General features: G+C 58.7%; 3 protein-coding genes across 15 annotated transcripts in view; 2 read left to right on the forward strand and 1 right to left on the reverse strand.

Annotated features, from left to right (window-relative positions):
• Positions 1–4,362: 4,362 nt before the first annotated feature.
• LOC146764631 (antigen peptide transporter 2-like) lies at positions 4,363–12,352 on the reverse strand. Of its 3 annotated transcripts, none has more exons than XM_085564191.1 (12): positions 12,271–12,352; positions 10,392–10,947; positions 9,692–9,800; positions 9,484–9,614; positions 8,638–8,843; positions 7,945–8,142; positions 7,368–7,496; positions 7,099–7,287; positions 6,857–7,030; positions 6,314–6,473; positions 5,795–5,922; positions 4,363–5,156 (listed from the first exon to the last, which is right to left on the reverse strand). In XM_085564191.1, exons 2-12 carry the CDS (start codon positions 10,888–10,890, stop codon positions 4,908–4,910), a joined length of 2,172 nt encoding a protein of 723 aa, XP_085420317.1. In that variant the 5' UTR covers positions 10,891–10,947; positions 12,271–12,352; the 3' UTR covers positions 4,363–4,907. The 3 variants fall into 3 exon arrangements, with proteins under 3 accessions (XP_085420317.1, XP_085420315.1, XP_085420316.1); XM_085564189.1 differs by lacking the exon at positions 12,271–12,352 and adding an exon at positions 11,920–12,043; XM_085564190.1 differs by lacking the exon at positions 12,271–12,352 and adding an exon at positions 11,240–11,256.
• A 339-nt stretch (positions 12,353–12,691) lies between these two features.
• Positions 12,692–19,857, forward strand: LOC146764632 (antigen peptide transporter 1-like). Its single transcript, XM_085564202.1, has 10 exons — positions 12,692–13,051; positions 13,351–13,453; positions 13,522–13,867; positions 14,212–14,409; positions 14,917–15,045; positions 15,625–15,831; positions 17,087–17,260; positions 17,842–18,001; positions 18,666–18,802; positions 19,498–19,857. The coding sequence occupies exons 1-10, from the start codon at positions 12,946–12,948 to the stop codon at positions 19,699–19,701; spliced, it is 1,764 nt and encodes a 587-aa protein (XP_085420328.1). The 5' UTR covers positions 12,692–12,945; the 3' UTR covers positions 19,702–19,857.
• A 1,914-nt stretch (positions 19,858–21,771) lies between these two features.
• The window catches only part of LOC110481232 (tenascin-X-like), a 29,521-nt gene continuing 27,900 nt past the window's right edge, over positions 21,772–23,392 (forward strand). For 2 of the 11 annotated variants that reach the window (XM_085564201.1, XM_085564194.1), the window contains exon 1: positions 22,194–23,258. In XM_085564201.1, the coding sequence (XP_085420327.1) occupies positions 22,556–23,258 (703 nt within the window). In that variant the 5' untranslated portion in view covers positions 22,194–22,555. Of the gene's footprint in view, positions 21,927–22,191; positions 23,259–23,392 lie in introns of those variants that run through there. The other 9 variants (XM_085564193.1, XM_085564200.1, XM_085564192.1 and 6 more) reach the window with 7 other exon arrangements.

Genomic DNA, 23,392 nt, shown 5'->3' on the forward strand with positions numbered 1-23,392 from the left:
AGAAGCTAGATGCCCTAAAATCATTAGTACAAGAACAGCTATGAGCCCTTGGAACACCCCTGTAGTTGGTGTAAAAAAAGAAATCTGGTAAATGGAAGTTGCTCCATGACCTGAGAAGAATCAATTCGGCAATGGAGGGCATGGGGGTGTTTTGCAAGGTAAAATGCCTTCTCCTACAATGATACCTGCCTCCTGGGACATCCTGATTGTGGACCTAAAAGATTGTTTTTTCACTATTCCACTTCACCCAGACAACACCCCAAAGTTTGCTTTCACAGTGCCTTCCATTAATAACACTGCACCAGTGGAACGTTATCAATGGCATGTACTTCCACAAGGAATGCAGAACTGTCGGAATCTGAGGTACTGATGATCCCCAGATTGTAGAAAGTCTCTGTCTCTCAGCCCCGCTGCCAAAGCAGAAGCCAGAATTGGTCTGTGCTGGTTTCCAGGTTGTTTATTCTGTTTATCTCTAACATGTTCTGCTGCCCTGCCCAGCTCTGTCCTGCCGGGCAGTGTGTGGGGCTCTGCCCTCAGTGGGATGTGACAAACATTAAATACCAGAAACTCCCTGGGCTGGATTTACAATAACGTGCCAATATCTGTCACCTACGTTGGACAGTGTGTCCCCAGCCTGAACCAACAGAAAAATGCCAACACCACAGTGAAACATGGAGGGCATGAAGAAGGAGAAAAAGGACAAGGCACACCCAATTTCCTCCATCTTGTCCCCTTTGGACCCCTAATCTAGAATCCTAAAATTTTACTTTTGCACCTGTACCACACTTAATTATTACTTATATCAAACAGTCAGAGCTTGTAATTTATCCTGTAAGATTGAAAACTCTTTTCCATGGCCAGAGATCACAGCCAGTGTCTCTGGGGCTCTGTCCAGGGGGGTTCCTGACCCCTGCCAGGGTCCCAGTGCAGCCAGAGGGATGCTCTGGATTCCCACACAGAACAGCCCCAGCGTCTGTCCGTGGAACGCTGCACAAGCACTCTCATCCATGACAGAACAGTTTCCAGGGGCATACTGTTACCACTACTGGATGGTATTTCGGAACTCTCACAGATCCAGCCAAAACTGCTGCAAGCATTGAAATCATTTGGGCTGCAGGTGGCGACAGAGAAAGCGCAATAGCAAGCACTCTGGAAATATTTGGGACTTAAAATGATTCAAACTGTACAGCCACAAGCAATTCAATTTTCAACCAAAATTGAGACTTTAAATGATGCACAGAAACTTTGGGGTACTATTAACTGGGTCAGACCGTATCTGGGAATAAACAGTTCACAATGAGCACCCCTTATCTGACCTCCTAAAAGGAGACCCTGAATTAACTTCCCCCAGAAAACTAATCCCAGAGGCAAAAGCTGCTCTCGAAACAGTAAAGCAAGCTATCACAAACAGACAGGTCCACTGGATATGCCCAGAGCTGTATATCACCATATTCTTTATCATAGTTGACTCTCATTTTACTGGTGTTATTGTGGAACACACAATGGCCTGACCCTTTGCACTTTCTAGAGTGGGTGTTTTTACCTCACCAATCGAAAAAGATGGCTCCTACCATCTCTGAGCTAATTGCACAGCTAATCATTAAATGCCATCACAGATGTCTGCAATTGAATGCAAAAGACCCTGCATAAATTATTATTCCCATAAAACAAGAGGAATTTGAGTGGAGTCTTGCTAACTACACAGCCTTGAAATGCACCCTTCAAAACTTTACTGGACAAATCACTCACCACTTACCAAGCCATAGATTACTAAAATTAAGTGGTGAAACTACACTCCCTCTAAAACCTCTAAATAAATATCTGAACACCCCTTAAGGGTGTTGTGGTGTTTCCTGATGGCTCTAGGAAAACAGGAAAGGCCATTGTGACATGGGTAGAAACATTGGAGGGACATGAGAATGGATCACCTCAAATAGCAGAGCTATGGGCTGTAGCTTTGGCTTTTCAACACTTTCCCCACTCTCCCCTAAATGTCGTAACTGATTCTGCGTACGCACAAAGGTTAGACCTGGCACTACTAAAAGAGATAGATAATGCACAACTGTTTAAATTGCTAAAATTTCTGTGTCTAGCCATGCAGGCCAGGACTTACCCGTACTACATCCTACACATCAGGAGCCACACAAATTTGCCAGGTTCTATCACAGAGGGCAATACCAGAGCAGTTCTGCTAGCTAGCCCTGATTGGGTAGCACCACAGCCAGACATGCTGGCGCAAGAAAAGGCATTGCACAATTTTTTCCACCTAAGTGCTCGAGCTTTACAACAGCAATTTCAGCTGCCAAACGCTTTCCAAACTTTCCAAACTTTTCCAAAAACACAGATGCTCATAATATTGTTAGCATCTGTGCTGACTGTCAAGGTCACGCTGCACCACTGCAGATGGGCGTGAGCCCTCATGGACTACGTGCTTTGCAAGTCTGGCAAACTGATGTCACACACATCCCTGAGTTTGGCCATTTAAAATACACCCATGTCTCAACTGACAGCTTTTTCTCAGTTATATGGGCTACTGTACATAGAGGGAAAAGAGGATGGGATGCTATTGCACACTGGCAATCAGTTTTGCAGCTTTGGGCATTCCTCAAACCATCAAAACTGATGGTGGCCCTGTATACACTTCACAGAAAACCAGGCAATTTCTACAGCTCTGGGGTGTATGACACCAAACTGGCATCCCTCATTTACCAACTGGACAAGGGAAAGTGGAAAGGGCACATGGTGCCTTAAAAGATGTACTTAATAAACAAAAGGGAGGTATGTGTGACCCCACAGAGTGGAATAACTAAAGCTATATACACATTAAATCACTTAACAGTATTAGGAAAATCCCAGAACGCAGTTATGGTAAATCACTTCTTATCAATGCAGTCATGATGCCCAGCTGCCCAAACCCAAGGTAATGGTAAGAGACCTCCTTATCACTGCATGGAGGGGTCCTTGGGATCTCATTGCCTGGGGTTGGGGATATGCATGTGGGGCTGTGTTTCAACAGACAGTGAGACACGTTGGGTACCTGCCAGATGCATCCAGCCTGCACTGCATCCTGCTGGGGCCACAGACAGAACCCCCCTGATAAACCCTGTGCAGACATCGCAGGGCCGTGTGATCAGAGTGATTGATGACTACCTCATGGAAATCTGGGACTGCAGTTCACAAAACGACTTGATCTGTTTACAGATTATTTCTCTGTTTACAAACTGTTTCCTTTGTCTGCAGATTGTTTCCTAGTTTTCAAGTTGTTTTTTTCTTCTTCTTCTTCTTTAATAAGGTTTAAATGAATCTTGTTCTTACAAACTGTTTTCATTTTCTTCAAGGGTTAAATGGTTTGTTGTTTTTGCAAATAAATTGTAATCTGTAACCTAATGCCTGTGGCTCTCCCCTATCAGGTCCTGGACATAAATGCTGCAGCTATAATGCAAATCAAAATTTATAGAACAGAAAGGGTGAGATGATGGTGTCACAATGCCAGCCCCTGGGCTGAGTGACAAGAGTTTTGGCCAATTAGATCTCTCAGATGACTGCAGGCATTTCAGTGGCCCCGAGTGGATCTCAAACCAATGAGAGCATCCAGACTGGGCCTTTCAAATGCCATATATAAAGGAGGGCATGGAAAATAAAACTCTCTGTTGCCACACGAACATCAGGGTGAGGGGTCTCTGTCTCCTGCACCCCTCACCCCCCACACATGACCTAACACAGTGGCAGATCCAGCTCTGGATCACCTCCATGCAGATGAACCCTGGTGTGTGATCCATGCTGGAATCTCACAGATCTTCTCATAATGCAGAAACAGGCAGAGAAACCAATTTCTTGACCACAGGTAGAGAGTGGGATTTGTGTGGGATTCCACAAGGAATACAGGGCAGGATTTCAGACCAGAGCATGATACCAGATCAGGATCAGGTAGAATTCTAAAGTGTATCTGGGCTGCATTCCAGGGTCGGATCAGGTGGGATGGATGGAGCAGCACTGGAGTGGGATTCCAGAACAGGATTGGAGGCATTCCAAAGCAGATCAGGTGGTATTGATGGAGCAGGACTGGGGCACAATGGATACAGTAGGATCTGGTGGGATTCCAGAGTAATTCCTGCTCTCTGTGGGCTCTTCAGTCAGATCCAGACCATGGGATGGGGACAGAGACAGGGTGACACCAACTCTTACTCTCATCCCATCAGGAATAACCACCTGAATGATCCACGGTGCCAGGTCCAACCCCTTCCCTCTCCCTGCAGAAAGCTGCAAATTGCTGGCAGAGCTCCTCCTGCTGTTCCCACCTATCACATAGCAGCCCTTCCCAACAGATTGACTTCCTGTTTCCCCATGTTTTAAACACAAGAATTACAATTATTCCAATTGTTTTAATTCTGATGTGAAAATACCCTGGTTTAGACAATAAATCGCAGTTCCCTCCTCCAGTGCCCAGCACTTCCTATCAGGGAACCAGGAATAGAAAAGGGGACATGGGGAACTGGGATGAAGACACTGGGGATAGGGATGGGGACAGTGGGAAAGGACTGGGGACACCATGAGCTTGGAGTGAGCACAGCAGGAGTGGGATGAGGATATGCCCATGCCCAGATCCATTCCTTGGGATTTATTTCCCACTCTGTGTCCCATGTCCAGGAGCAGACATGGGGACCAGGAATCATGGAGACACAGTGGGGATTGGATACAATAAAGGATACAGGGGACACAGACATCCATGGAATGGGCCGATCTGGGGGACACAGTGAGAACATGGGGGACACAGGGACCAAGGTGACACAGGGAGCTGAGATCCTGAGGATGTGGGGATAAGGGATTCACAGGACACTGTCTGGGGACACCAAGAGCTGGCTGGGGACACAAACACTGGGAATGGGGACACTGGAGCTAATTCCCCTTTATCTCCTGCCAGATGCAGCCCCCTTCTCGCTGCCCAGCCTGGGGGCCTCAGGCTGCCCAGTGCTGTCTCCTCCAAGGAGCAGGCGGCTGTAGGCCCCGCAGCGTTCCCGCAGCTCCGCTGGTGTTCCCGTCTCCACCACGGCTCCGTGCCCCAGCACCACGAGGCGATCGGCCGCATCCAGCACCCGCGGCCGGTGGGACACAACCAGCACGGTCTGGGCCAGCCCAGCACGCACCCAGCGCTGTGCCTGGAGCCAGAGGACTCTCATCCCATCCCATCCTACCCAGTCCCACCTGATCCCACCCAGTCCCAACCAACCAGCCTCACCCCACTGTCCCATTTCTCTCAGTCGCACTCTAACCGCACCATCCTGTTCTTACCATCCCACCTCCCTGTTCTCCATCCAATCCCCTTGCCCACTAAGCCATCCTCTCCACACCATCCCCATCCCCACCGTCCCATTCTATCCTACTCCCACCACCCCAACCCTTCCCATTGCATTCCATCTCTCTGTCCTCATCCCAGCATTCCTATCCCCTCCATTCCCACACCATCTCACCCCACCCTCCCCTATCACATCTCCTTGTCATCATCCCTTGATTCTACTTTCCTGCCATCCTACACCCCTGGTCTCTATCCCGTCCTCACCATTCCCACCTACTATCCTGTCCTATTTCTCCACCTTGTTGACCCACACCACCCCATCCACTCTCTGTCTTCATCACATCATTCCCACTCCATCCCAATCATTATCCCTTATTCCCACCACCCCATCTCTCCAGTCCCTATGCCACCCTCTCATCCCAGCCATTCCACCCTTCCACACCCCATTTTCACCAACTGCACCCCTATCCAGACCAACCCCCTCCATCCCACCCCACTCACCGCTCCCTCATCTCCATCATCCAGTGCCTCGTCGAGGATGAGGACAGCCGGACGCCGGAGCAGAGCCCGGGCCAGGGCCACACGGCGCCGCTCCCCTGCTGCCAGCCGCCCCCCATGCTCCCCCACCTCTGGGGAGCAATCACATGGGATCAGTGGGATCCTGCCCTGGAGTTCTCTCTCTTCTCCCCACCCCTTGTGCTCCCCCCTCTCTAGGGAGGATTTCTGGGATCAGTGGGATCCCAGCCCGAGAGGTCTCCCCACTTTGCCCTACCCCCTACACTCCCTCAGCACCGTGTGAGCAATCCCATGGGATCAGGGGATCTGACCTCAGGGATCCCCCGCACACCACACCATCTGCCACCCACCATGCTCTCCCATCTCTGCCAAGGATACTGGGATCAGGGAGATGTGCCCGAGGGATGCCACATCCCCCCAGCTCTCATCAATATCCCAGCCCCACTCCAACCCCAGGATGAAGTCCCAGGCCCCAGGATTCCCTTGGTATCCCCCAGCTCTCACCAGTGTCCCAGCCCTGCTCCAGTCCCTGGATGAAGTCCATGGCTCCAGCAGCAGTGGCGGCCTCCTGCAGCTCTGACTCTTTGCAGTGCTCCAGCCCCAGCACGACGTTTTCACGGATCGTTCCAGAAAACAGGAGGGGATCCTGCTCCACCAGCACCACCTGCCCCAGCCACAAGCCCTGTGATGCTGTCTTGGCTCCTGGTGTCCCCATCCTTGTTCCATGACCTCACCCCACCTTGGCTCCCCCACAGTCTCCATCCCTGATCCCATTGTCCCCATCTGTTTCCTCACTGTCCCCACCCCTGACTTCCAGCTTTCCATCCCCATCCCTGTCATCCCCATCCCATTTCCCAGTGTTCCATCCCATATCCTCTTGTCCCCATCCTGTTCCTGGTGTCCCCATCCCTCTTCCCAGTGTCCCCATTCCTGCTCCTGATGGCTCCACCCATGCCTCCGTGGTCCCAGTTCCATTTCAGTGTCTCCATCTCATCCCCATTTTCCCCATTCCATTCCCAGTGTTCCCAGTGTCTCTGCTGTCCCCACCTTGCGGTGCAGGTACTGGTGTTCATATTCTGGCAGCGGGATCCCATCCAGCAGCACCGTCCCACTCCCAGGATCCCGCAGCCGCTCCAGCAGCGCTACGGCCGTGCTCTTCCCGCTTCCATTGGGCCCTGCCAGTGCTGTCACCTCCCCAGAACGCACCTCAAAGGTCACGTCCTGTGGGATGGGGACAGGTGATGCCAGAATTCTGACCCCTGGGAAACCCCACCTCCCCCCAGACCCACCTTCAGCACAGGGTGCTCTGGATTCCCAGGATATGTGAAGGAGACCTTCTGAAAAGTGACGTGGCCCTGAAGCTCGGGGGGCTCCCGCGTCCCCCCAAGACTCCCTGTGGGTTTCCGATCCAGGTATTCCCAGATCTTCTGTCCAGCAGCTGCATTGGTCAAGAATTCATTGAAACCATAGAGCAGCACCTGGGGAGAAAGAAGGGCGTGGCACTGGGATGGACAGAAGCACGGACGGATGGACAGACACATGGATTCCATGGGACCACCTGGACATGGCTGCCGATTCTGTCCTGGTACAGCAGGAAGGTGACGAGGACCCCAGGAGTGATGTAGCCATCACGGAGCTGCTGGTGGCTCCGGAACAGCACCAGGACCCGGATGAACAGTTGGAGCACCTGTGGGTGGGAACAGGGATACTGGTGCCCCCAACCCACTGGTGTTCCCATTCTGCCTGTCCCCATCCTATTCCTGGTGTCTTTTATCTCTGTTCCTGGTGTCCTCACCCCTGCTCCTGGTGTCCTCATTCCAGTCCTGACATCCCCATCTCACTCTTGATGTCCCTATTCCTGATCCTGATGTTCCCAACCTTTGTCCCAGTGTCCTCATCCTATTTCTATTGTCACCATTCCCATTCCTGGCAAGCCGGTTCCTGACCCAAATGTTCCTGCTCCCTGTCCCACTATTCCTGGTGTCCCCATTCTGCTCTCAATGCCTCCATCACAGCTGCTGGTTTCCTATTCCTGGTCCCAGTGTCCTCATTCCTAGTATCCCCATTCCCACTGTTTTCATCCCTGATCCTGGCACCCCCATTCCCTGGTGTTCTCACTCCCAGTCCCCCCTGACCCTATGGACAAGGGTGAAGAATGCCAGCTCCAGCTCCATCTGCTCCTTCAGCTTCAGCTCCTTGGCCAGGTTGCACCTATGCTGCTCCTCCTCCTCCTTCTCCGCCGAATAGATACGGATTGTCTCGATGGCGGCAACAGATTCCTGCACCCCTGCGGCTGTCCGGGCGGATGCTTCCATCATGGATTGCTGAAGTGCCTGTGGCAGCAATGGGGGATCTCCAGCATTCCCAGGTCACCTTCCTGGCCCACCATCCTCATCCTGTCACCAGCGTTTCCATCCCACCACACCCACTGCATCCCCACTATTGCATTCCCACCATCCCACATCCCTCTCTCTCCACCTCACCATTCCCATCCATTCTCCCAGTCCTAATCCACCCATGCCCATCCTCATCCCATCCCCACCTTGTCCCTTCCTCACCATCCCACTTTATCCCATCCTTCTCTTCGCATCCACACCATTCCCATGTCCACCATTCCATTCTATCCTCATGTCAGCACTCCCACCATCCCACTCCCCTGGTCTTTATCCCCTTTCATCCCACCATTTCCATCTCCACCATCTTCCTTTCCATTCTCCACCCCATCCCCACTGTCACATTCCCCTAGCCTCCGTCCCAGCTCCACCATTTCCACCCCCTTGTCCCACCTGTGTGTCCCTCTCCCACTCTTTCCCTCCTGTATTCCTGACCTGTTTCCGGGCGCTCTGGATACGGTGGGTGGCGATTCCAAAAGGCACCTCCAGAAGTGCCAGCAGCGCCAGCCCTGGTGCCAGCCCCACCATGAACGTCCCCACCACCACGGCCATTACCAGGCTCCGGAGCAGCTGGTTGGCTCCCATCGGTACTGACATGCACACCCGTGGCACTTCCAGGGAAAACTGAGCCAAGAGCTCAGCTGCAGGGTGGGAAGAGAGGTTGGGATCATGGCAGGTGAGACAGGATGGAAATGATGTGACGGGGACCGGTGGGATGGGATGATGGGAATGGGTGTGGAGATGGTCAGGGTGGAACAGATGGGACAGTGGAGATGGGATGGTAGGAATGGAGATTGTGGGATGGGGTGATGGGATGGTGGGAGGAAGCTGGGGATATGCAATAGAATAGAGGCATGGGAATAAGAATAATAGGATAGAACAGTGGATAGAACGGGAAAGTGGGAAGGGAACAGGATGAGACATTAGAGTAGAATAAAACCAGGAAAATGATGATGGGATGGGATGGGATGGGATGGGATGGGATGGGATGGGATGGGATGGGATGGGATGGGATGGGATGGGATGGGATGGGATGGGATGGGATGGGATGGGATGGGATGGGATGGGATGGGATGGGATGGGATGGGATGGGATGGGATGGGATGGGATGGGATGGGATGGGATGGGATGGGATGGGATGGGATGGGATGGGATGGGATGGGATGGGATGGGATGGGGTGGGGTGGGGTGGGGTGGGATGGGGTGGGGTGGGGTGGGGTGGGATGGGTCAGGTGGGGTGGGATGGGTCAGGTGGGATGGGTCTGGGTCGTGCCCCATTACCTGCTGGCGTTCCCTGGAAGAAGTCCAGGTCTTGGTGCACCAGGTGGGAAAAGAGCCGGAGGCTCAGGTTCTTACAGAGACGTGCTTTCAACAGCATGAAGAAAGACCCACGGCACCCGGAAAACAGCACACTGTGGGGACACAGGGGCACGGTGACATCAGGGACGTTGGGGACACTGGGACAGGCCCTGGGAATGCTGCAACCCACCTTGTGGCTCCAGCAGCCGCCACCATCCCGACAGCTCCGGTGGTGAGTCCATCCCCACTCCCGATGGCATCCAGCACCTTCCCAGTGACGTATGGTCCTGACATCTCCCCTGGGGGTCACCGAGACTGTGTCACCATGGCTGTGACCACTGACACAGGGGGACCCTTATTTGTGAGGGGCAGGACCCACTCTGGGGAGTGGGTATCTAATCGGGACAAGATTTGGACAGGAGACAGTTTAGAGGGGCCAGGACCCCATTTTAGGGGTTTAGTGCCAAATGTAGGAATTTTACACCCAATTTTTGGGGGTTCAGCACACAATTTTATGGGTCAGAACCTAAACATAGGAGATCAGGACCTTAAGATCTCAGGTCTTAGAGGTCAACATCTATTTTTGGGCATCAGACCAATCAGGTTGAGGGTCAGCACCCAATTTTGAGGGTCCAACAGTCAAGTCTGCAGGGTCAGAACCCAATTTGGAAAGTCAGCACCCAATTTCAGCAGGGTCAGCACCCAACTGAAGGGGTCAACTCACAATTTAGGGCGGTCACCACTCAGTTTTAGCATGGTCATCGCCTATTTAGGGTCTCAGCACTCAATTTCTACGGGCCAGCATCCAATCTTGGGGGTCCCAAACTGGGGGGGGTTCCCAATTTGGAGCTGCCAAACCCAAATTTGGGCTGTCAGCGCCTGTCACCCACCAACGATCGCCAGCACGAGGCAGAGGAGAGCAGCTCCAAGGACTTTCCGCTCCTCCCAGGTGAGTGCCAGAGTGCGCCAGACGGTGCCAGGAGACTTGGGAACATCGCCGGGGGTCTCAGAGACACCACCGGGCACCGGGGGCGCGGCCCAGGCCAGCAGGGCCAGTGCAGCAGCGGCATGGGCGACCCCGAGCCAGGCGGGCGCGGTGGCCAACAGCCCCGGCCCAGCCCCGGGCTGCCCCAGGAGGTGCTGGAATGTTCCGAAGACCGCGGGGGTGGTGGCAACGGTGACGGCGGCCGCGGTGGCTCTGGAGGGATGGCGAGGGGCCAGCAGCCAGGCGGCCACGGCCAGGACGGGCAAGCGCAGGGTGGCCTCGAGCCACACGCCCACCAAACCCAGTGGCGCCAGCACCGGCACCAGCGGCGCCAGTAACACCAGTGCCAGGGCATCGGCCGCCAGCAGAACACCGGGCAGGAGACCAGCGGACAGCAGCGCCATGGTGGGACTAGTACGGACCAGCTCTCCCTGTGCGGCTCCCGGGGAATGATCAACAGCCTGTGAACTCACCAGTTAAAACCAGTTAGGACCGGGGCGCTCCCCTGTCCACACCAGTGCTCCCAGGCTAAACTACCGTGCTCCCAGTTCAGCCTCCTGAGCTGAGCAGCACACACCAGTGCTCCCAGTTCAGCCTGGGGCACTCCCCAGTCCAGACAAGGCACTCACCAGTCTGGACGAGGCAATTCCCACTCCAGACAGGACACTCCTTAGTCCCCCACCAGTGCTCCCAGTCCAGCACTCTCAGCTCCCAGCCCGTATCAATGTTTCCAGTCCAGTTTGGGGCAGTCACCAGTCCACACCAGTGCTCCCAGTCCAGCCCTCTCAGCTCTCCAGCCCATATCAATGTTTCCAGTCAAGCTTGGGGGAGTCACCAGTCCTCACTAGTGCTCCCAGTCCAGCCTGGAGTGCTCCTCAGCCCACACCAGTGCTCCCAATTCAGGCTGGGGCACTTCCCAGTCCAGACAAGGCACTCTCCAGTCTGGACGAAGCAAATCCCACTCCAGACAGGACGCTCCTTAGTCCATGCCAGTGCTCCCAGTCCAGCCTGGAGTGCTCCCCTGTCCACACCAGTGGTCCCAGTCTAGACTACGGTGCTACTAGTCAAGCCCCCTGAGCTCCCCAGCCCACATCAATGTTTCCAGTCAAGCTTGGGGCAGTCACCAGTCCCCACCAGTGCCCCCAGTCCAGCCCTCTCAGCTCTCCAGCCCATATCAATGTTTCCAGTCAAGCTTGGGGGAGTCACCAGTCCTCACTAGTGCTCCCAGTCCAGCCTGGAGTGCTCCTCAGTCCACACTATTGCTCCCAATTCAGCCTGGGGCACTCCCCAGTCCAGACAAGGCACTCTCCAGTCTGGACAAGGCAATTCCCACTCCAGATAGGATGCCCCTTAGTCCATACCAGTGCCCCCAGTCCAGCCCTCTCAGCTCCCCAGCCCACATCAGTGTTTCCAGTCAAGCTTGGGGCACTCACCAGTCCACACCAGTGCTCCCAGTTCAGCCTGGAGTGCTCCCCTGTCCACACCAGTGGTCCCAGTCTAGACTGTGGTGCTACCAGTCAAGCCCCCTGAGCTCAGCAGTCCACACCAGTGCACCCAATTCAGGCTGGGGCACTTCCCAGTCCAGACAAGGCACTCACCAGTCTGGACGAAGCAATTCCTAGTCTAGACAGGATGCTCCTTAGTCCATGCCAGTGCTCCCAGTCCAGCCTGGAGTGCTCCCCTGTCCACACCAGTGGTCCCAGTCTAGACTACAGTGCTACCAGTCAAGCCCCCTGAGCTCCCCAGCCCATACCAATGTTTCCAGTCCAGCTCGGGGCACTCACCAGTCCACACCAGTGCTCCCAGTTCAGCCCCCCAGTAGCTCCCAGTGAATCCCGTCGAGGTTCCGCTTTCGATCCCCCGCCCGTCCCGCCCAAACCCCGCCCCTCCCCGCCCAGATCCCGCCCCCTCCCGCCTAAACCCCGCCCCCTCCCACCCAGATCCCGCCCCCTCCCGCCTAAACCCCGCCCCCTCCCGCATAAACCCCGCCCCCTCGCACCCGGACCCCGCCCCCTCGCACCCGGGCCCCGCCCCCGCCGGCCCAGGCCCCGCCCAGGCCCCGCCCCCTTCTGGCATCGCCTCCTCCGCCTCACAACCCGCTCCGGCTCCCTCTACCTGGCAACCGATGATGTCACCGCCACCGTGACCAATCAGAGGCGTTGCTGCAGGCCCGGGATTTCGGGGGATTCCCGCCGTGCCGCCCCGCCCCCCGCGCGCGCTTTCCGGGAAAAGGCGGCGGCGGCGGGAAAGGGACCGGGCCGGCATCACCCACACCGGGAGCCTCCGGGACCTGCGGGGTCCCGGCTTGGACACGCTGCGAGCAGCACCGGGAGCCGCACGGAGCCCGTGCGACTGCCCGGCAGCAACGGCGAGAAGAACTGGGAGCAACCGGGAGCAGCACCGGGACCCAGCAGGACAGACCGAGACCCACCAGGACACAGCAGGAGCCACCGGTCCCCATGTCCCCGATGTTGTCTCCCCCCATCCGCCGGCTCCTGGCCCTGCTGGGCCCCGAGCGCGGGCGCTGGACGCTGGTGGGGGGGCTGATGTCGGCTTCTGCTCTCGGTATGGAGAGACCCCGACCTGGGGGGGCAGGACCCCCTTGAGGGGCTTTGGGATCCGATTTGGAGGGTTTGGACATAACTGGGTGGGAGGCAGAACCCGATGGGGTGTTGCAAATCCAATTGGAGGGGTCAGAACCCAATCTGAGGGAGGCAGAATCGGATTTGAGGGAGGTCAGAAATCAATTTGTGGGTCAGGACCCAATTTAGAAGTAGTGAGTACCAATTTGCGGAATCAGGATCCAATTTTCGGGCCTCTGCCCCCAGTCCAGGGGTCACCACCCTGATGCTGTGTCCCCACAGGTGAGGTGGCTGCCCCCTACTTCACGGGCCGTGTCACCGACCGGGTGGCGGAGGAGGACGCAGCAGCGGCCGTGTGGCCCCTTGTGCTGGTGGGGCTCGGCAGGTGGGTAACACCCGAGCCCCGGGGCCACCCCGAGGTGCCAGCGAGCCCTGACCCCGCTGTCCCCACAGTGCCATCACCGAGCTGGCCTGTGACAGCATGGCAGCTGTGGCGCTGACGCGGGCGCGGGACCGGCTCCAGCGCGGCGCGGTGGCCGCGGTGCTCCGCGGGGACGTGCCCGGGCCGGGGGGCAGCCTGGGGGACACGCCGGGCGCGGTGGCGGCGCGGGTGACAGGGGACGCCGAGGCGGCGCACTCGGCGCTGGGCGATGTGCTGGTGCCGGGGCTGTGGGCGTTGACCCGGGCTGTGTCGCTGCTGGCCGTGGTGGCCTGGCTGTCCCCGCTGCTGGGCCTGCTCACCCTCCTGGCACTGCCCCTCTTCCTGCTGCTGCCACGCGCCGTCGGGCGCATCCAACAGGTACTGAGGGGACACGGGGTGTGAGGGGCCCTTGTCACCTCCCTGTCCCCAGCGTCACCTCCCTGGAGGCCCCTTGTCGTCTCCCTACACCTTCCTGTGCCTGTTATCACTTCCCCATGCCCTCCCTCACCTCCTCCTGTGCCATGTTTCCTCCCTGTCCCCCCACCCCCTATCTCCATGGTGACCCTGAGATGACCCTGATGTAACCTTCCTGTTCCCTCTGTGACCCCACGGTGACCCTGTGGTGATCCCCTGTCCCATACTCCATCCACCCCATGTCCCCCCATCCTTGTGGTGGCCCCTCTGTGACCCCAGGGTGACCCGCCCGTCCCCTGTGTCCCCAGGACCTGGCCCGGCAGGTGCGGGCAGCGCAGGCCAGCACCACGGCAGTGGCCCTGGAGTCCCTGGGGGCCATGGGGACCGTCCGGGCCTTCGGGCACGAGGCCGGTGTCACCGAGCGTGTCCGGCAGCGCCTGGCCCAGGGACACCGGCTGGAGCAGAAGGAGGCGCTGGCCTACGCGGCCGGGCTCTGGGCCAGTGGGGTATGGGGACATGGGGATACTGGGGGCACAGGGGGTGAGGGACAGTGGCGTAGGAATGGGGATGTGTTGGCACAGGGCTGGGGGCAAGGGCACGCGGTGGCAGGGGGCTGGGAGACGTGGGAATGTGGTGGCATTGGAATAGGGGATGTGAAGACATGGCAGCAGGAGGTCACATTGGATGTGGTGGCAGGGGGATTAAGACAGGGGTATAGGGGCATGGGGATACAGGGGTGGTGGCACAGGGATGGGAGATGTGGTGACAGGGGCTGGGGAACAGGGACGCAGTGGCAAAGGTCCAGGAGACATGAGGACATGGTGGCATGGGGGTGGTAGGACATGGGGAGCAGCAGTGTGGGGCCGGGAGACATAGAAACATGGTGGCCTGCTCCTCCTCCTGGGCTGAGGAGCATGGGGATGGATGGCCTGGGGAAGGGGACATGGTGCCATGGGGCTGGGGGACACAGTGACATGAGGCTGGGCTAACACCCTGTGTCCTTGTGTCCCCAGTTTCCTGCACTGGTCCTGAAGCTGGCACTGCTCTTCTTGGGGGGACGCTTGGTGGCTGCAGGGACTGTCACTCGTGGGGAGCTGGTCACCATCCTCATGTGCCAGCTACACTTCACCAAGGCTGTGGAGGTGATAAGTGTGTCCTGTATGTCACCAGTATGTCCTGTCTTGTCCCTAGCCTGTCCCCAACCCCATTCCCTGTGTCCCATGTCCCCCCACCATGTCCCCATAGCCTCACAGTGATGTCCCCAAGTTCTCCTGGCCACGTCCCTGTCTCCTGTGTCCCCAGCCCCACCCTGTTGTGTTCCCTCACTTATGTCCCAGTGTGCCCCTGCCATGTGCCCACCAGCTCCCTATATCCCCGTCCTTGTCCCTGTGCCTGTTCTCCATGTTCCTAACCTGTCCCAGGCATGTTTTTTCCCCCACTGTCCAACATAACCCTGCTGTGTCCCCTCCATGCCCTCAAACCCCATTCCCACCTTGTTGTGCCTCTCCCTGTCCCCATGTTCCCCCATGCTCCCCTGTGTCCTTAGGCTTTGCCATGTCCCCATCACCCCCCCATGTCCCACTTCTCCTGTATCCCCAATGTCCCTTGTGTCCCCCAAGTCCTCTCATACCCCCAAACCATGCCAGAGCCCCCCCATGTCACCTCATGTCTCCATGTGTCCTCCTCATGTCCCCATGTCCCTATTGTGTCCATGTCCCCAGGCCATGCTCCTGTACGTCCCGATCCTGGCCAAGGCCATTGGCTCCTCTGAGACACTCCTGGAACTGCTGGAGCAGGCCAGGACGGTGACACTCGAAGGGCCACCATCACCTGTTACCCCGCGGGGCCATGAGACCACATGGACTCGAGGCCTGTGCCTCAGGGATGTCTGGATGTCATACCCGGGGCGGTCCGAGCCAGTCCTCAAGGTGATGGGTGACACAGGGGCATAGGGAGACATGGGGGTATTGGGGACATGGGGGCCACGTGGGACATGGGGGGACAAGGGGATATTGGGGACATGGGGGTCAAGAGGATATTGGGGTCATGGGGAGGACATGGGGAAGCATGGGACTTGGGGGGGATACGGGACAGGGACACGGGGATATTATAGACATGGGGAGACAAGGGGACATGGGAGGACAAGGGGATATTGGGGACATGGGAGACAAGAGGATATTGGGGACTTGAAGGGGACAAGGGGATATTGGGGATATGGGGGGATGCATGGGACATGTGGGGACAAGGGGATATTGGAGACATGGGGGGACATGGGACATTGGGGACACAGGGGAACAAGGGACATGGGATGACAAGGGGATATTGGGGACACGGGGGGACAGGGGATACTGGGGACATGGGGAACACATGGGACATGGGGGGATAAGGGGATATTGGGGACATGGGGGGACATGGGACATTGGGGACACAGGGCAACAAGGGACGTGGGATGACAAGGGGATATTGGGGACATGGGGGGACACAGGACATGGGAGGACAAGGGGATATTTGGGACACGGGGGGACAGGTGATATTGGGGACATGGGGGCACAAGGGACATGGGAGGACAAGGGAATATTGGGGACACATGGGACATGGGGGGACAAGGGGATACTAGGGATATGGGGGCACACATGGGACATGGGGGACGGGATATTGGTGACATGGGGGACAAGGGGATATTGGGGACATGGGGGAACACATGGGACATGGGGGGACACAAGGGGATACTGGGGACGCGGGAGGATAAGGGGATATTGGGGATGCAGGGGGACAAGGGGATAATGGGGACATGAGGGGACACGTGGGACATCGGAGGACACGGGGATATTGGAGACATGGGGGACATGGGACATTGGGGACATGGGGGCACAAGAGACATGGGAGGACAAGGGATATCGGGGACACAGGGGGACAGGGGATATTGGGGACATGGGGAACACATGGGACATGGGGGGACAAGGGATATTGGGGACACATGGGAAATGGGGGGACAAGGGATACTGGGGACATAGGGGGACACGTGGGACATGGGGGGACAAGGGGATATTGGGGACATGGGGGGACAAGGGATATTGGGGACACATAGGACATGGGAGGACAAGGGGATATTTGGGACATGGGGGGACAAGGGGACACTGGGGAGGCGGGGGTGTCGGGTGCGATCCCTGTTGCTGCCACCAGGGGGTGTCGCTGTCGCTGCGCCCGGGAGAGGTCGTGGCCGTGCTGGCGCCCCCTGGCGGCGGGAAGAGCTCCCTGGTGGCGGCCGCGCTGGGGCTGCGCCCCCTGGCGGGCGGGGCGGTGCTGCTGGACGGGGCCCCCCTGACCCCGCACTCGGACCCGGCTCTGCGGGAGCAGGTGACGCACACGGGCCACCCCTAGGTCACCATCCACTCCCTGCTGCTGTCCCCCTGTCACCAAACCTCTCCATTGTTCTCCCATGGCCACCCTGCGTGGCCTGTTGTCCCCAGCAGGTCCCCACAGCCACCCCTGGGTTCACACCTGGTCCTCAACAGGTCCCCACTGCTACTCTCAGGTCACTCCTGTGCCCCAAATGGGTCCCTACTGCCTCACCAAAGTCACCAGTGTGTGCCTCAGTGCCACCACCTGGGTCCCCAGTTCCACCTCCATGTCATGTGGGTCCCCAGTTCCACCCCTATGTCACCAGTGGGTTACCATGGCTACCCCCAGGCCAACCATTGTCCCAGCAGCCATGGCTACCGTGTCACCCTATGTTCTCAACACATCCCCACTGCCATCCTCAGGTCACTCCTGTTCCCAACAGTTCTTCACAGCCATCCCTGTGTCATCAGCCAGCTTCACCATGACCCTGCCACCCTTCCACGTCTCCACGTGTCCCCTCCTTGTCCCTGCCAAATCCCTATGTGGCCTGTCCTTGCCAAATTCCCCCTGTTCCCCCATGTCCCGTGTCCCCGCAGGTGGCTGGTGTCCTGCAGTGCCCGTCCCTGTTGTCTCGCTCCCTCAGCGCCAACATCACGCTGGGCTGGGGACACAAGGAGGGGACACAGGTGATGGCAGCGGCGCGGCGGGTGGGAGTGCATGACTGGGCCAAACAGCTGCTGCATGGCTATGACACAGGTACAGCAAGCGCTCCCATGGTCCCCCTGTGGGGTCTCCAGTGTGTTCCAAAGATGTCCGAAAAGTGTCCCACTAATACATCCAGTGTGTCCCCTTGATTTCCCTACTTTCCCCAATTTGTCCCCATTGTGACCCCTTATGTTCCCATAGTGTCCCCTGCTGTTCCCATGACATCCCTTCACCATCCCCAAGGTGTCTGTAATGTCCCCACAGTCTTTCTACCATGTTCCTCTGTCCCCTCACTGTCCCCATGATGTCCCCATGGTCTCCCCATGCTGTCCCCTCAATGCTTCCTCCCTGTTCCCTCGCTGTCCCATCTCTGTTCTCCCTGTGTGCCCCAGAGCTGGGGGTGCAGGGGGTGTCCTTCCTAACATGTCCTCTCTGTCTCCCCTTGGTGTCCCAAATGTGTTTCCATGGTGTCCCTCAGTGTCCCCATGCTGTCATCACAGTGCCCCGTTGTTGTCCCCTCACTGCCCACTCTCTGCCTGCTCCCAATTCCCCATGGTGTCTCCTCAGTGTCCCCTCTGCCTCCTCCCTGTCTCCTCCCTGTCCCTGGAGCAGCAGGTGCACAGTGGGTGCAGCTCCCCAATGTGTGCATGCAATGTCCCCATGGTGTCCCCACGGTATCCTTGTGGTGTTCCCAAGGTGTCCCTTCTGTTCCCAGAGGTGGGCCCACGGGGGATGCAGCTTTCAGGGGGACAGGCACAAGGGGTGGCACTGGCCCGGGCCCTGCTCAGGAACCCCCAAGTGCTGGTGCTGGATGAGCCCACGCGGGCACTCGACCCCATGACCCGGCGCCAGGTAGGTCACAGCCCTGTCTGTGTCCCTGTGTCCCATGGTCCCATCCCACAGGTCCCCTGGGTCCCCATGTCCTCTGGGTCCTCACTCAGTGTGTGCCCTGGGTCCCCAGTCCTCATATCCCCCATATGCCCTATCTCTCCTGGGTCCCCACACCCCATGTCCCCTTGATTGCTGCCCCCCATGTCCCCTGGGGTCTCCTAGGTGACCAAATTCCCTGTGTCCCTGCCCCTGTGTCTCTTTGGATCCTATGTATCCCCTAGGTCCCTTCCTTGTCCCCATGTTCTCTGGGTTCCCACTCCCCATGTCCTTTGGGTCCCCAATCCTTGTGTCCCCCATGTGCCCCCTGTCCCCAAGGTCCCCACTCCCTGAGTGCCCTGTATCCCCTCTGTTCCTACTCCCTGTGTCCCCTTGGTTGCTGCCTCCATGTCCCCTGGGTCCCCTGTGCCATCAAATCCCCCAGGACCCCACCCCTGCATCCCCTTGGTCCCAATGTCCCCACCTACCCTGGGTCCCCACATCCTCCTATCACCCGGGTCCCTGTCCCACGGGACCCCAGTCCCACGGTCCCCTTGGTCCCGATGTCCTCTGGGTGCTCGTGTCCCCACTCTGCAGTGCCTCACTGTGCTCTGCACGTCCCCTGACACCCCCGTGTCCCCCGTGTCCTCGCGTGCCCTGACCCTGCTGTGTCCCCGCAGGTGGAGCAGGAGCTGCTGTGTCCCGGGACAGGGGAGGGGCCGGCGGTGCTGCTGGTGACAGGACGGGTGGCCCTGGCCCAGCGGGCACCGAGGGTGGCCCTGCTGGAGGGGGGACGGCTGCGGGAGCTGGGGACCCCCGGGGAGCTAAGGACCCTCCCGTGGGGGACAGCGGGGGACACTGAGGATGGGGAGGGGGACGACTAGGGCTGGGAGGGGGACGCTGGAGATGGAGACTGTGACAGCAGGGATGAGGACGGTGCCGGAGGATGGGGACACCGTGGGGAGGGTGACTTCGGGGCCAGGGCTGTGACAGTGACCGAGTGTGAAATCGATCAATAAATCCGCAGATCTATACAACAACACATCAATAAATCACGCACTAAACGCGTCGGGAGTGGGGCTGGGGCCGGGACACCCCGGCGGGGCCCCGCCGTCCCTCCCCCGCCATGAGCTCATCGTGTTGATGGAGAAAATTCCTTGGCGGGGGCGGGGGGACACGCGGTGGGGGAGCACGGGGGGGAGAAGAGGGCGAGGACCAGGGGAGGACATCGGGTGGACACGGGGTGCTCCCCCCACTCTGCTCCCGCCCAGGTCCGCTGTCCCCCCCTCCCCGCGGCTTTTTGGGGGGCCCAGGAGCCCCCCCCGCTGTTGTTGTTGCTGCCGGGGCAGTGAGTCACGGCCACGCCCGGACTGGGAGCACTGGGAGGGGTTGTGCTGGGGCGCTGGGAGCACTGGGATGAGCCACACTGGTGTTACTGGGAGTCCTGGGTCGGACTGTGCTGCATTACTGGTGTTACCGAGAGCATTTGGGCAGACTGTACTGGTGTAACTGGGAGGACTGGGGTGGACTGTGCCGTGTCAGTGGTGTCACTGGGAGCATCAGGATGTCTTACTGGGAGGCATGGGTTAGGCTTACAGGGGTTTTTGGGGTTACTGGTGTCACTGGAATGGGCCATACTGGTGTTACTGGGAGGACTGGGGTGCGCTGTGCCATATTACTGATGTCACTGGGAGCACCGAGGCAGGCTATACTGGTGTTACTGGGAGCACTGGCACCGACTGTACTGGGATCACTGGGATGGGCTTTCCCATGGTACTGGTGTCACTGGGATGGGCCGTGCTAGTGGCACTGGGAGTGATGGTGTGCCATATTACTGGTGTTACTGGGAGCACTGGGGGCTGGAGGGCAGGTGGCACTGGGGTTACTGGTGCTGCTGGGAGCACTGGGATGAGGTGCCCTGTGTCCCTGATGCTACTGGCAGGACTGGGATGAGGTGTAGGACAGGTCCTACGCTACTGGGAGCACTGGGATGTGCTGTGGTGCATTAATGCTGTCACTGGGAGCACTGGGATGGACTGCACTGGGTTCTTGTGAGCCAGGATCAGCCTGAGGCATGTTACTGGTGTTACTGGGAGCACTGGGATGGACTGCACTGGGTTCTTGTGAGCCAGGATCAGCCTGAGGCACATTACTGGTGTTACTGGGAGCACTGGGATGGACTGCACTGGGTTCTTGTGAGGCGGGGTCAGCCTGAGGCATGTTACTGGTGTTACTGGGAGCACTGGGATGGACTGCACTGGGTTCTTGTGAGCCAGGATCAGCCTGAGGCACATTACTGGTGTTACTGGGAGCACTGGGATGGACTGCACTGGGTTCTTGTGAGGCGGGGTCAGCCTGAGGCACGTTACTGGTGTCACTGGGAGCACTGGGATGGACTGCACTGGGTTCTCGTGAGCCGGGGTCAGCCTGAGGCACGTTACTGGTGTTACTGGGAGCACTGGGATGGACTGCACTGGGTTCTCATGAGCCAGGGGTCAGCCTGAGGCATGTTACTGGTGTCACTGGGAGCACTGGGATGGACTGCACTGGGTTCTTGTGAGCCAGGGGTCAGCCTGAGGCACGTTACTGGTGTCACTGGGAGCACTGGGATGGACTGCACTGGGTTCTCGTGAGCCGGGGTCAGCCTGAGGCACGTTACTGGTGTTACTGGGAGCACTGGGACGTGCTGTGGTGCATTAATGCTGTCACTGGGAGCACTGGGATGGACTGCACTGGGTTCTCGTGAGCCAGGGGTCAGCCTGAGGCACATTACTGGTGTTACTGGGAGCACTGGGATGGACTGCACTGGGTTCTCGTGAGCCGGGGTCAGCCTGAGGCACGTTACTGGTGTCACTGGGAGCACTGGGATGGACTGCACTGGGTTCTCATGAGCCAGGGGTCAGCCTGAGGCACGTTACTGGTGTCACTGGGAGCACTGGGAGCCCTTCCCGCTCGGTTGTTTGGTTTCCATGGCGACTCCCCAAACACGGGCGGGGGCGGCTCCCCTGGGGGGGGCGGGGAGGGCGTGGCCCCGGCCCCGCCCCCGGCCCCGCCCCCCTTGGGCCACCCCGCCCGACCCAGAGCGAGAAGGCGGCGGGACCGGCCGGAGGTGCTGGGGCAGCTGGGGGGACTGGGGGGTCGCTGGGGGGCACAGGGGGGTCTGGGGGAACTGGGGTCACTGGGGGGGGACTGGGCGGAGCTTGGGAGAGCTGGGCAGGACTGGGTCACTGAGAGAATTGGGGGAAACTGGGGGGGGAACTGGGGTCACTGGGAGGGACTGGGAGCATTGGGAGAGCTGAGAGGGACTGGGAGGGACTGGGAGGGATGGGGGGGAACTGGAGGCACTGCGGGAACAGGGGGAGCTTGGGGAAGTGGGGGGACTGGGAAGGTACTGGGGGGAATTAGGGGGCACTGCGGGAGACTGGAGGAATTGGATTGCACCGGGGGGAATGGGGGGCACCAGGCAGCTCTGGAGGAATGTGGGGATTGGGGGACTGGGAATCACTGGGAATTACTGAGGGGGTCACTGGGGGTGACTGAAGAGTCACTAGGGGTTACTGGGAGGTGCTGTGGTTTGGGGTGTCTGTGTGTCTCCGGGAATTGTCCCCCAGGTGTCCCTCATGTCCCCCACATCCGTGCCCGTGTTGCTATGTGCCCCCCTCGTGTGTGTCCCTGTGTCCCTCAGGTGTCTCCAGAGGTGTTCCTGTGTCCCCTACTGGTGCGTGTGTATCCCTGAGGATGTCCCCAGTGGTGTCCCCACTGTGTCTGGGGGGTGCCACCCTACAGGTGTCTCTCTTCCCCGTCTGTGTCACTGGGGTGTCCTCCAAGATGTCCCTGTCCCCCTGCATCCCCCCTGGGTGTTCCCTGTGCCTCGTGTGTGCCCCTTGTGTGTCCCCAGGGTGTCTCCACATCCTCCCCGTGGGTTATTTCCCTTGGACGTTCCCATGGCTATGTCCCGATGTCCTTTATTCCCTTTATTCGTGCCTGTGTGTCCCCGTGGATGTCCCCGTGGATGTCCCCGTGATTGTCCCTGCATCCTCACGCCTGTGCCTGTGTGCCCTAGCTGCCCCCACAGGTGTCCCTGTGTCCCCCCAGCGTGTGCCTGTGTCCCCCCATGGGTGTCCCCACAGTTGTCCCTGTGTCTCTCCATGTCCGTGTTCCCTCGTGGTTGCCTCTGGGTGTCCCCATGTCCCCCTGCTTTCCCCCAGGACGATGCCGGTGACCCTGGAACTGCGGCTCCTGCTGCTGGCACTGGCGCTGCGGGGGGAGGCAGTGTCCCCCTCCGTGTCCCCTGCCACGTCCCCCCCCGAGTCCCCCTCCTCCTCCGAGACGTGCGGGGCAGCGCTGGCCGATGTGCTGAGGCGGCTGCGGGAGCTCGAGGGACACGTGCAGGCACTGAGGGGACACTGCGGGGACACGGGGGGACCCCAGGCCGGGACAGGTAACAGGGGACAAGGGGAAGAACACGGGGGAGCCCAGGCTGGGACAGGGGAACACAGGGAGGGCAGGGGGACACAGGGGACATGGGGGAACATGGGGCTCATAGGGACAGGGAGGGGACATGGCAGAACCCCA

This window comes from Lonchura striata, chromosome 32, assembly GCF_050655825.1.
Source record: "Lonchura striata isolate lonStrDom1 chromosome 32, ASM5065582v1, whole genome shotgun sequence".
Lineage (NCBI taxonomy): Eukaryota > Metazoa > Chordata > Aves > Passeriformes > Estrildidae > Lonchura > Lonchura striata.

What these genes read in the sequence shown, in the direction of transcription:
- LOC146764631 (XM_085564191.1), bottom strand. Translation starts at nt 10,890, where the DNA reads ATGGCGCTGCTGTCCGCTGGTCTCCTGCCCGGTGTTCTGCTGGCGGCC. An exon ending in CTTCCAGGGAACGCCAGCAG is followed by an intron (nt 8,844 to 9,483) that starts GTAATGGGGCAC and finishes CCCACCCTGCAG; the next exon opens with CTGAGCTCTTGGCTCAGTTT. An exon ending in TCCAGAGCGCCCGGAAACAG is followed by an intron (nt 8,143 to 8,637) that starts GTCAGGAATACA and finishes TTGCTGCCACAG; the next exon opens with GCACTTCAGCAATCCATGAT.
- LOC146764632 (XM_085564202.1), top strand. Translation starts at nt 12,946, where the DNA reads ATGTCCCCGATGTTGTCTCCCCCCATCCGCCGGCTCCTGGCCCTGCTG. An exon ending in ACTTCACCAAGGCTGTGGAG is followed by an intron (nt 15,046 to 15,624) that starts GTGATAAGTGTG and finishes CCATGTCCCCAG; the next exon opens with GCCATGCTCCTGTACGTCCC. An exon ending in ACCCGGCTCTGCGGGAGCAG is followed by an intron (nt 17,261 to 17,841) that starts GTGACGCACACG and finishes GTGTCCCCGCAG; the next exon opens with GTGGCTGGTGTCCTGCAGTG.